Source organism: Ischnura elegans, chromosome 8 (assembly GCF_921293095.1).
Source record: "Ischnura elegans chromosome 8, ioIscEleg1.1, whole genome shotgun sequence".
In the NCBI taxonomy this organism is placed as follows: Eukaryota; Metazoa; Arthropoda; class Insecta; order Odonata; family Coenagrionidae; genus Ischnura; species Ischnura elegans.
Genome location: NC_060253.1, coordinates 84,630,721 through 84,644,381, shown reverse-complemented (window position 1 = coordinate 84,644,381; position 13,661 = coordinate 84,630,721). Strand labels below are relative to the sequence as shown.

The 13,661-nt window shown below is 37.5% G+C and overlaps 1 protein-coding gene across 1 annotated transcript in view; it reads left to right on the top strand.

Annotated features, from left to right (window-relative positions):
• Window positions 1-13,661, top strand: part of LOC124164103 — a 408,402-nt gene that overhangs the window by 364,013 nt on the left and 30,728 nt on the right. The window contains exons 6-8 of the mRNA XM_046541275.1: window positions 961-1,420; window positions 3,104-3,197; window positions 11,263-11,543. Of these exons, the coding sequence (XP_046397231.1) occupies window positions 961-1,420; window positions 3,104-3,197; window positions 11,263-11,543 (835 nt within the window). The remainder of the gene's footprint in view (window positions 1-960; window positions 1,421-3,103; window positions 3,198-11,262; window positions 11,544-13,661) is intronic.

Genomic DNA, 13,661 nt, shown 5'->3' with positions numbered 1-13,661 from the left:
CCTGGTAAATATTTAGAAAAAAAAATGGAAAATTCAAATGAAAAAGTCAAACAAATCATCATGAACCGTTATCCTGAGAGGAGGTTCTACTAAGAAAAAATGAAATTATTAAAAAAAACTTCAATAGAACTATTCATGGGGTGATTTTTTGTAACTTTTCTTTTGGTGATTGTTGGGATGGTGATAATTTGGTATTTATGGTATGGGAATTCCAAAATTCAGAGAAATTAATTGGAAAGGAGTTTAAACAAATGATCTTGTTGGACATGAAGGATTTGTATAAGCAGGGTTCCCACTCAACCGTGAAAACTTAAAAATCGTGAATTAGCCGTGAATTTCGTCATAAAACCTTAGAAATCTCTCAAACTTGATAGTAGAACACCGATAGACGGGTTAAAAGAAAAAAACGATATTTCAATCATGTTTCAAAGGTCACTCACGTGCAGGCAATGCCCATGCATTTACCTGCACACGTGTATTCGAAAGCGCAACTATTAATTGGTCCGTGTGTGCCATGACAGCACATTGACCTTAAGCCTGCGATTGGAAGACCTTAATCCTGGCAAAAAATCAGGCACTTCTTCACTTCCCTGCTACCCTGCTCTCTTCATTTTCCCACTCACACCCTTTTAGCCGGACATGAATTTTGCTAACGATAGGTGACGTCATGAGAGATAGCACTGTCATTGCTGCGTTTGCATTCAAGGCATCTGTTGCGTTTGTTACATTTTTAGTTAACGTGCGGCCAATGATTGTTAGGTGATCAATATTTCTGCCTAAAATGCCCTATCTACAAACCGTGAATTTGATGATATTTAGACCGTGAAAACCTGGAAAAAACCGTGAATTTTATAATTTCGTTAGAGTGGGAACCCTGATAAGGTTGGGATTGAATCACAGTCGAGTTTGTGGTTACCATGCATCAGTGCAGTTTTCTTTTTACCGTTTCCGGCCCTGCAGTCCCCGTCAGCCGTCATCGGAGCCATCTCCGCCAACTCCTGCCTCGCACACATCCAGAAGGGAGCGATCAGGGGGTGGGTCGTCGTCGGCCACAGCAAAGCGCAGGGAGGCCTTTGCGGGCAGGAGGAGGGATGGGGAGGGGGTGACGGATGCTGCTGGGGGTGGGGGTTCGTTTCAATCGGACGGACATTCGCCTGCATCCCACTCCAGCATCGACTCCTTGCTGGAATCCCGCAGGCCGGATCCGGAGGAGATGCTGTTTGGTCTGGGTTTTGGAGGGCACCCCGGTGGCGCATCCCTTCCGAGTCAGGGGTCTGGGGGTGGGGGCGGAGGCCCTGGGTCGGTCTCCGGCTCCCAGCGGGGTGCACCCAGTCCGTTTCCGTTTGGAGGTTGCGGCGCGGACGGAGGGAGTGATGACGAGGTTTCACGCATTCCTAGGAGGTTTTTACAGCCGTCAAAGGTTAGTGGCCAATTATTTATCCCATGTTTAATACTGTATTTGCAATAAAGAAAAACTATATTTTGTGATATGCATTAGGACTTGTGGAAAAACATGAATTCGCATCGCAAATAGTGACACAGTTTTCAGCTCTTAATGTATTGCATCGTGCTTCACATGGGTATCACAGGACGGGAGTGCAGCTAGGAATTAAGGCTGGGGGGGCTTAGGTGCAACTAATACCAGGGTGTGTGGGGGTGTGGAATACCCACCAGGATAAGCGGTAGGTGCGAGATTAATAAATTGCGGAATTTTTAGATAAACGGTTCAAAGTGGTGAGTGTTACGGCTTTCTGAAGGATATTTTATTAATTCTTACACTATGCTGTTAGTAATATCAATCCAATTAAGTAAAATGCATTTAACTTAAGCATTTCTCTGAGCTCTGGGGGGGGGGGGGGTTTAACCCCAAAACCCCCCCTTGCTGCGCCACTGTTACAGGAATTGTGATTACTATTTAGTGCTTGTATTCTATAAGCTTTTTAAGATTCGTATTCACATGCTGGTAATAGGAATATTTTTTTAATGTTTATAAGAAATTGTGGGGGATTTTTAAAATGAATATTTTGCACCTGTGGGGGAAATTTGTTGCTTTCTGGAGAGGGGATGCTCTATTAGCCTTGTGGGGGATGAAAATCATGTTACCGGCTGGTGAAGTTCTAGGAGGAAATTGTTTTGGAATTGAATTCATCTTAGATTAGTGCAAGTATGGGTATTCCTTGCTTAACAATAGAGATATGTTCCCAAAAGTATCTTGTCACTTTGCTAGCTATGGATGTAATATTGCGTCCTAGCAAGCGTTTTAGAGATTGCCCTGGATATAGTATTACATCCTTCTATTTCATTTCTGTATTATTCCTAAGGCTGTAATATTCACCCAGTGGACCTTTTCTAGATCTCTACTCAGAGATTCTGTTATGTTTTTTATCATCCACTAAATGGAAAAGGAATAAAATCCGAAGATGAATGAAGATGAGGTCATCTCCTTGAAGATGAGGTTATTTCCTTGAAGATGATGTAGTAACATTGAAACCTAGGATGTAATACATTTTAAAATAATGGGAAATTGCAAATATGTATTTATTTCAAAATGGAAAAAGCTTCCACTGAATGTGTGGTTGACGATATATTATGTGCAACCTCAGGCAACAATGGGTCACAACAATATCCCTCCATTGGGCCCAGCGGCAAGTGATTCCTGTTGCTACAATCTCACAAAATTCTGCCATCTTATCAGTGGGGTAGTTGGATTAAGTGAATCAATACCATGTTTTGCAATTTCATGTTAAGTGAAAACCATGTTTTGCAATTTCATGTTAAGTGAGGGATACCAGAACATCATTTACTTTTTATTACATATAGTATTCACTCTTGGAAAATAGCGCTGGCAATTAATTCTTCTGTGAAGACATGAAGGAAAGGTCTGGAGAAATTTGATAGAACAACAATTTGATAGACAGTACAACTTCTTTTGGGTATGAGCTTCCCTCTTTATTGCATCAGATGTTCTTGAAAACTGTTGCCCTTACATGAAACATAAACATGAGATGTAAGATTGTAATACAGTACCCGTTTTAAGCATCCACTGTGAAGTCACCTTTTCGTGCTTAATTCTAAAATGTGTACATATATTATTTTCTTGCAGGTGAAAGGAGTTGCAATAAATGACTTTTTCAAGTACCAGCAGGACCTTATGGAAACATTTGAGTCTGGCTTTTGTGGATATAGAGGATTAACTGGTGAGTAATAAACAGTAATGTAATCAGTTATTTACTAACAAGAGTAAGTAGAGCTAGAAATTCACTAGGGGTGAGAATTCAATTGACATAACCCATACTGTTAAGGGTTAGGCTTGATAGAAACCAATGGTTAGGTATTTTTCTGTAAGCTGAAATTTTTTTTCCCAGTATGAATTGGAATGAATGTAATCCAAAATTGAGATAATTGTCCAACTTATAGCTTGTCTCAATCTTTGATCATGTACAAAATCAGGTACCTCCGCATACCCTTTGCCATTCAGGCAGTTGGTCTCAATGTCAACTGGGACCACTGACGTTCCAATATCTATATTTTTAACTGGGGAGCCAATTCAGGAAATGGTCTCAGATGGTTGTATCGTACTGTACAAGGGCAGCATGATCTATGAAGCATATGTCACTGGTGGTCCAGAGGAAGCACATGATGCATGATAAGCTTTGATGCTGGGACCAATATTTTGCACCAGCAAGGAATCTACTTTTTCATGATTGGTAGAATTATTACAATATATTGTACGTCTTTTTCTAATGTGTAAATGCTGATTGATCATTGTGTGTCTGCTAAGTTTACGTCCTTTTTCCCCACCTAACGTTTATTACTCCAGGTATGGCTCAAGCTTTGGCAAGGGTGCAGAGGCGTGGAGATAACAGGATACCCATGACTGCGGTGCTGTGGTCCTTCATGAACAATCGTGGTGGACCCAGCATCCCCCTGCGTTTCCTTCCGAGTCTCTTGTCCCAAGCTCGTGCCGTTACAACCCGTTCCCCTTCCCCCTACGAGACCACGAGGTCCCCGCGACACTTCCTCCTCCCCCCGAGCATTGGTCCCCTTCCGAGACCGTCTGCTCGGCTGCTCTCGGTCAAATTCCGCAGTCCCGCCCCCTCTGTTATCGGTGAGGAGGTGGAATTGCAGAGTAGATTTGAGTCTGAGTGGGGAAGCGAAGAAGACGACGAAGATACGAAAGCGGAGCTAGTCTCGTACGTTTAAGGACCATAAAATTTATAGTTTGAGGCATGCGTGACTTGGTGAAATTGCTTCATGCTGGACAAAAAAAAACACTTTTAAATTTCACATAAACCGTTTTAACACGTTGCGTACTGGGGTATATAAATTCCTAGGAACGCCGATTCTGGGTGGAGGTGTTGAGATTGGAAATATGCCTTTGGTTTAAACATGGTTAAGAAGCTAATGTTTAGAATATGACTTTAACCAATCAAACGTAATGATGCATCAATTCATTATGAATAACGTACAACAACTGAAAACGTACTAACGAATAGGTATTGTACGCTTTAAAATTGTTTAGGTTGACGTGCCTAAATGACGAGAATCTTCGTCATCCGTCCGGAACGTTCGGGAAAAAAATGACAAGAAATCTCGCCATATGTACGCAACGTGTTAATGTCAACCAGTTTTGTAGCTGTGTGACTTGGTCAGGTGCAATGACGAAACTGGTCAATATTAAAATCCTTTATGTGAAATTTACTAGGTTTTTCTTGATTCAACATTTAAGGACCATATTTGTTATGTCTATGTATATTATAGTCATTTTTTAACCAATGGGTAATTGAAAGGAAGTGCTCTGTTTTTGTGGTTCCCCAGTTCATTTACGGGGATTGTGCTTCCCAGCAACATTGCGCACATTGATCATGGCTGGTGTTTGTAAATTTTTCAATCCATCCAATATGTATAAACTTAAATCATTGAAGCTTGTATATTTTTCAGCTCTATTTGATTGAGAAATGGTTTCATCTTTGACATGTATTCTTTATTTATTTGGGTAGGTAATTGGTTGAGTCATGGTACCTCAGTTAACTCCTTGCAAATCATGTACTTTGGCCATTTTGACTTAATTTATTGTGATTTGTAATTTATCAGGTTTATAATTCATTATAAACCTGATAAATTATAAATCACATTGGCCAAATATTTATATAAATCACAGTGGCCAGTAATGTATGACAAGTGTACATTTTATTACATTATCAATTCAAAAGTTTGTTGAATTCCATGATTTTATCCCAAAATGTTGGGTGATACTGCTGAGTTTGCTATTTTCTATTCATGGTTTTAAAATTCACACTTTGTGCATTGTGCAAATTTATTTTTCATGAAGGGAGCATGAAATTGCAGGTAACTCTTTGAATTTTCTTTTATACTCTCATTTGAAGTGTGTTCATTTTAAATTAGGGAAGATGTTAATTCTTCAGTAGTAGTTGAGAAACCCGCGGGTGCATTTTTGTGGAGAAAATGTTTACTAGTAGAATCAGGTGATATTTCTTAATGAGGTGTATCAAAGATGCCTAATCAAAAGAAAAAAAGTACCTCTTTCTATACAACATACATACTGGCTATCTACATATGTATTGAAATTGTCATTAAACAGGTATGGTAAATTTTGTCTGCAGTTGCACAGAATCCTAATAGATGATTTTGAAATAATTATACTTCAAGGAAGTGATGTAAATAAGCATTTCTTATGCATTTATATTTATTAGTATATCATTCATTATTAAACTCTGTGAACATATTTTGTGAAAGATAAACCAATCCTAAAGGAGAGGTTATAGTATGCTATAGCTCAATGAATGTGTTGGCTATTCCAATCAACTGTGAACTCAAAGAAAAAACTGCCATTGGATTGTATTACAACTGGTAGACACTCTTTCTAGGAATTTTACACCTTTTACGGTAACCATAAGAGGAAGGTTTTTGTGCGCTATTAAGAAGGATAAGTCGAGGTCATTTTGACCCATGAAGTATTTTAGCTTCGAATAGAGAATGTTTCTCTCTGAACCTTGAGTTCTTAAAAAATGTCAAAAAAGATCTTTATATTTTCAGCTTCTGAAATAATTGTATTTGTTAATTGTTAATAATTTTGGTTGCCCTTGTTTATTAAATTCTATCGTTTCCGTCGTTCCTCTTGGTTACTAGAGGATGATAAAATTAGGAAGTTTTGAGGCGCTTATGTATGTTATTGCAGATAAAGGGACAGTTCTGTTTTTTGTTTACTTTGATAAGAATGAATTGAATGAAATAGCATGATTGAAATGATAGCATAGAGGAACTTAATTTGTTGATCTGGTTTGCCTGCTCCTCCCTTTCTGTGGATATAGAATCAATTTGAAATGAGTTTTTTAATGCCATAAATATAAAGATTCCCAGATATGAGGGTGGTTACATTGTATTATAGGTAGGTGCTAGGTTTATTCTTACAGGCAATGAACATAATGAAAACTGAAGTATCCCTTGTGCTTATTGGTGGTGCTCATGGTGGGAAATGAAAGTACGGTACGCATGAAAGTCGAGTAGAAATTAGGTAGAGGTATTCATAGTTAATTTTAATGGTGCCAAAGATGTGGGCATGAATATACAAGTGGCATACCAGAAATTTCACAAATTATTTTTCTCAAGACGTTATATTTCTACTTCAAAATTTTTATTGAATGAAATATCTCTCTGTATTTTTCTTCGTTTTCCAGTTTTTTTTTTTATTCTAAATGAACTGGGTAAATTTTTTATATCAATGATGCAAATCACGTAGGCTTTATATACCTATTTAATGTGGCAAACATACACTTCTTTGCTCAATTTCATCGATCTTAAGAGCTTAGTAATTGGGATCAACCTTGAGTGAGTGCTAAACCTTTCAGGTAATTGAAATGTGGTGATTTGGTGGTTGCCATGTATGGGGAGGGGATCCTCAGCAATCACTATGGTATTAAAATGGGCTTTAAATGTAAATATTTTTCAAAGTAGTGGCTATGACATAATAATTCCCTCGGTAGGATACAATTTTGAAAATTGATGTTTCTGTTTTTTTATATAAATCATTGAAATTTTGTAAAAAATGTAAGTGAGACAAACAGAATTTTGTGGCATATCATGTGAAATTATGACAAGGAAACCTATTTGTAGTAAGCAATTCTATGCTTCACTAGGCGGATATTTCTCTTAGGAAGTACTCTGTAGTTCTTTTCATAAAAGGTCCTAGAAAATACTTTTCATATTCCAAAATGGATGAGAGCTATCCAAAATAAGGGGAAAAGCTATGAGGAGTTCCATGTCAATGATATCTTAAACCCATCACGTAAAATCATATTTTACTAGCTCATATTTTATTGTTTGGAGACATATTTAGCTGCAATTTTTCTCACCATATTGAGTGAACTGTCATTTAATTGTGTTTTTTAATAGGTGTAAGAGTTTCTCTGTGTTCCATTTCAATTTCTAGGCAGTAACGTTTATAATTAATTGTTGTCATTTTGCACAAATTTTTATTCTTTATCTTTCAAAATATCCATCCGCAAAACAAATCCTTATGACTCTCCAATCACTGATTATGTTATATTTTATTGTTACTGGTTATATTGCGTACATATTTTATCAATGGCTGTGATCATGTATTGGTATAACATCAAGCCATTCAGTGGGGTATCATAAAAAAAATATATAAATGATAAAATGTATTTGATATATAATCAAGGTTAAAATTTTGAAACCGACCATTGTCTGTAAATAATACAGAGGGCTCCTTCCAGATTGGAGTATTATTTATTGAGTGAAGAAAATTTGTGCTACAAAATTTTAACCCTGAATAGATGATGCCGGTAGCAACCAAGACTATTCATGATGTTTGGTTGGTAAATGCACCATTTTTAAACTCTAGAAAATTTGAGCGAAGCACTTTGATTCGCTGCGAGCTTGCCCTGTTGCCGATTGTCTTGGATACATCTCTGTCGAACAAAGCATTCGAAGGCAAGTGTTGTTCAGAGCATTTGTCAACCTGGCAAACTCGCAACCAATCAGAGTGCTTGGCTCAAAGTTTCTGTTGCTTAAAAATGGTGCGTTTAGACCCAAATATCATTAGTAATTTTGGTTCCTAATGGCATCAGCTATCCAGGATTAAAATTTTGTGACACAATTTTTTTAAGGTGGTCGCGAATGCATTGCTGGAGTCCTATGGTTTTTGGACCTAAAATTGTATGCTTTGTGCTCAAAGTGTTGAAGCTCTTGACTTGTGTTTGCTGGCTACAATCTTGTATCATCAGCCATGTCAGTATGCATACATAGTTGGATGTCAATCTTGAACTTGAAAATTATTATGTACTGAAGAAGAGTGCAATTTGAATAAATACGGCTGTAAAATTTTAAACATGTGTTTAATGTTATTGTAGTTGAAATGACTTAAATATATGTACAGCAGACTCTAGATTATCCGGCTGTGGTTTATCCGGGTTGTGGATTATCCGGCGCATGATTTTCACTCTTGCTCAATTTTTTCCGTGACCTTTATTAAAAAAATAAAATCAGACGCAAAATCATCTGAATGACCGCATTAATGCTAGGTTACACCTCACTCATCATTTCATTCAGAATCCTCTTTGTAACACGGAAGCGATCGCACGCTAGCTGCATTCACGGGAGTACCATGTTTGTGTTCTCCAAGCCTCGCAGTGCGCGACTGTGCTCCGTGATCACGGATACTCTTCTGGCAGTAGTTGCAACCCGGGCAACTTGTGCGAGACGTGACTGACAATGTAGTTTCTGACGTCGAGCAATGGTTTTCAAGCATTCGTGCAAACCACTTTTCTGGATCCGCGATCACACAGCCACGGATGTGTGGTTTTCGAAACGAGGCCTTACATGGAGCATTAATAATATGAGTACCACCATGTTATCGCCGCTAATAAGATCGTGAACTGGCAAAGAAAGCTCTCGTTGAGTCTGGGAAGCACTCTAAAATAACAGAATAACTGCATAAATAATAGGTAATATGTATATTGTTGGTTTTACGTAAATTATGAACATTGCAAGACATTTAAGTGACAGTCTGGGTTATCTGTGTTTTCCGATTATTGGTGCCGTCCCTCCCCATCATTAGCCCGGATAATCGGGAGTCTACTGTATATTGTTTTTAAGAAGTATATAGGCCATAAGGGTATATAATTCAGTATTATGTAATTCTGAATGAGTGAAAAATATTCATTTTTCATTAGATCAATTGCTTACATCAATAAAAGGGTTGAATTTTTTGTCATGAGAATCATAGATTTCATTCCGGCTGCAGTTGGTCAAAACTACTCGCAAGGCAAGTGATTGCTAAAAGCATTCCTCTCCGTATTTTTGTTGTTGTTATGATGCATGTATTTATAAGGTTTATGATACATTTTGGGTACTGAATTCTTTAATATCAAGTACTTTCTGTGTTCTTCGAGCGTTATTGTGTGTAGACATTAATACATGTTTATATTTTTTTGTTAAAACACGAAATTTTCCTCATTTGGAGCATGTTTTTTGTACTTCTCTTCATTATGTATTTACTTTTTGAATGAATGTTATAGCTATGTGATTTAGTTTTTAATGCAAATGCTACACATACCTACTTATTTATTTTTTTCTTAGCATTTTATTGGTTTGCTAAAGTTAGTTTTCCTCATTTCTGTGTAAGATGTATTGATTTACCTTCGGCACTCTCTGCTGAAAATTTTTATAATATTTATCCCCGTGGTTTCCAATCGATTATGCCAATATCTGTGCTGTGGCATGACATGAATGTATGTCTTCAATTTCTTGCTCCTAATTATTTTCACATTAACTTCAAGTGGATTGTTAAAGGCTCTAGTCATTCTTTGCTGATGATATTTTGTATCTGTGAATTTTTTCATGGAGTTAACTATAGTAATTTTATGGCTTTCAGTAATTTCTCTCTGCCCTAATGTGTCTTAAGCATTTTTGTGTAAATGAACTTGAAGATACAGTAAAACCTGCTGGTGCGGCTACCACTATTTAGGAGTTACTTATAAGTATGTAATTTGGTACTTTTTTCCACTGCCAAATTTACTTATTAGTAATTCATGTTAATTTCCCTCCTTCAGTATCTATATTTTGGTCAATTGGTATGATCCGTTTAAAGACAGTAGCCAGAAAAATGTTTTGGGAGTGGTTCATCTGGAAATGGAACACTTAAGACCATACCTCCCAAATCTTTTGGGGCTGTTTGGACCTCGTGACCTCCCTGCTTGCTACAGCCTTGGTCTGTGTCAATTCATGACTAAGTGGTGATGATCTTATGCATGATAATTATGTAATCTGTAAGTTCTATTCCTCACTAATGATAGTTGAGAGTTCTTGATATGTTTATGTTGGTGTGCATTTTTTAATCGTTTGCTATTTTTTGTTTTGACATTGGCATTTTTTGACATTTCACACACTCACTACATTTGATGGCAAAAAAAATGTATTCGAGCATCAGCAGCCTGTAACCACTTCAGTTGGGCACTACATTCAGGATGAAGATGTGCAAAGATTTTTATCAGTGTTTATATATGTGCAATGCTGTAATCTCTTGATTTTTTAGCTGCAGTGTGATCTAATTGCCATCAAATTTGGTTTTGAATAACACCTGTGGTAGATGAAGTCCTTTATCTTTTCATTTGTATTTTTTGCTTTGTTTTTATCTCTGTATGATTTGAAATCTTTTAGCTACCCTCATTAACCTTTGTTCCTCTCCCAGAATTGTTTGGAAGTGCCTGTTGCTGTAATATTTCATGATTTGTGTGCCATTTTGCCTGTTTTACATGAGACACAGAATCGCACATATCTTCCAGTTGCATCTTTTTTCTCTGTTGGGCGTACAATCATTTTCGAATGTAAGCTGGGGCTATTTTGCCTCCTTTCATTCATGTAGTTGCACATGCTTTCAAGCAATTGCACATCATTCTTGCACTTGCGCAGGCATTTGTGCAATTTGTGCCTGCACGTGATGCAAATATTTTTAAATCCATGTTTGTGCATACTTGGCTGTGCAGTTACGTATCTCATTTAAAATGGGCTTTAGAATTTATCATTTTGCATTTTGTTTAAATTTGGGTAAATCTCTTTTTTATTAGTTCAATAAGGCATCGCAATATTTCCTTGTACCAACGAAACATGTCGTGTTCGAATGAATCCTGTGGAAATATTGCAATGTCTCATTGTACTAATATCAAGAGCTTCCACCACATCCTGCCGCATATCATACGAGACAAATCTCTTCTGTTGCAGGTCCATCGCACACTGTCCCTTCCGTTATTGTTGCGAAGATAATGGAGAAACTGCGGGAGCATGAAAGGGAGAACAGCTCGCGAGGGTCGGTTTGCTCTTTCGGCACGGGCCCCAACTGCCACAGCCCCTCTCCCCCTCCCACCCCACCCTTCCTCCCCTCCAGCCCCATGGTCTGTTCACCCCTCGATGACGAGCGCCTGCACTTCCTGCAGCCCACCTCCCCCAGCTCTCCCATCTTATCCCCGGTAGAATCTCAACCTACCACAACAAAGTTCTCCAAGGTATGTGGATTTGTATTTGTTCCTCGAGTTTCTGTCTCTCTCTCTTTGTCCAGTCGAACTGTACGCTCTGTGATGTAAATCACGAATCAATAGGAGACTTTGGTCAGGTTTACAAGAGGATTTTGAAATGAAATCCTCTTGAAAACGTAACAAAAGTTTTTTACAACATTTGAAAACCATGAGTAACCTTTTCTGCGTGGGTAATAAAATCCAAGAGCACCAATGTTTCAGGTTCCCTCTCGTGAATGGGGGATGAGATGGAACCCGAAACGTTAAATGTTAAATAAACTTTTCTCGGGTTTCTGTGCGAGTTAGAAAATCTAAGAGCACCACCGTTTCAGGTTCCATCTTGTGAATGGGTGGTGATTTGGAACCCGAAGGGTTGGCGCTCTTAGATTTTCTTACCCGCACAGAAACCCGAGAAATGTTTATTCATTCTATTCGCCGGGAAGTGTTAAATGGTACATTTGAAAACCATTTTAAAATTCAACATTTCTGGTTACTACCGCGTTGATTACTGGCACTACTGCCAATTGGTTCACAATTTTCGCCCATATTTCATTGTAAAGGGCCCTGTACCCGCCAGTTCTTGCAGCTGCTGTCCCATTGGTCCACAAGACGCTGGCAGTAGTGCCAGCAAAACTGTTATTGTCTCCACAGCAACAGATGGGGTAGTAACCGGAAGTGAAGAACTTCAATACACACCGTGGAAATCTCCTTTCTCACACCCCAATGCAATGCTTACATTGAAAACATCTGGGATTGGAAGTTGAAACTTCTTTGGAAGTTTCTGAGACCCTTGTTAAAATCCTCTTCCAATCAACTGTTGGGAAACCTCCACAAATACTGTTGATAACCTCTATTTAGCATTCGCTATTCGTAACCAATTCATATTGATAAGGTACAACATAAAACCTCGGGCAAATCTCTTGGAAACTTATATGGAGGTATTTAAGGCCTTCTTTACTATCTTCTCCTAATTGAAATCTGTGAAACCTCGGTAGAAACTGTTGAAAACCTCATCATAGCATTAGAGAAATTTAGTTCATAATCATATTGCAAGGTTGTGTAGAAAATTGTAACCAGGGTCATTCCACCTCAATTCAACAAACGTTTGTCCCGTTAGGATTCAGATTTTGATGAAAATTACTGTAAGAGTCTATATCTACCTAAAAACAAATACCTGAAGACCATTTTGCAAAAAGTATATCTTTACTGCGTTATGTGCATTTTAATTTTTTGACATATTTGCCCAAATGAGTGCCTTGAATAATATTATACCTTCTATTTCACCACCAAATTGTCCTAGAGGCTTATTTTTAAGCAAAGACTTTGCATAAGACACTGAGTAATTAAACTATTCATAACATGCCCTTTCCTGTTATAGTTATATTTAAATGTTCCAAAAAGTTTTTATTAAATTTTCCTAAATACTCAATCTCAGAATTTGTCCAAAATATTATTTTATAATCTAGACTCATCTACCTTAATATTCCAAAACTAAAATCAAGTGACTTGGATTATCATAAATGGATTTTTACAACATATTTAAGCATTTAAATTTTTCTTCTGCATGGTGTTCTGGCTCCACTATTGAAAATACATACTGTAGGCGTACAATAGGTACTGGTCTTTGGGTGTAATAACTGGTGCAGACCATAGCAATATGATCTACAGCTTCAGTTATAAACTATCAATTCTGCCATTATTGTTATCTATTTTACCTAGTTACTGCAGTGTGCTTTTTACAACATTTTTGTGGGAGCTGTGCTGAAGATTTAGATTTATCAAGCAGCTAGTATGAATTAATTTTCAAGTTTACTCATTTCATAATGGTTAAGCATGAAATTATTATTTTTAGATAAGACAAGATGTTATTTAAACAAATTTTTTTTAACATTGTCAGTATTACAGAAATTTTCATTGAAATCCGAGACTCATATGGACTTTTACTTTGTTGCATTAAGCTGGACTGACGCACCATAATCTTGGAACTCTCTCAGAAATCACTGGCTCAGAAAACCTTTAACGTCTATAAAATCTTCCTTTTAAATTCTGTGGAAATCCCCTGGAAAACACAATAGTGTTACAATTGGTTCATTAGAATGCCTCCATTGA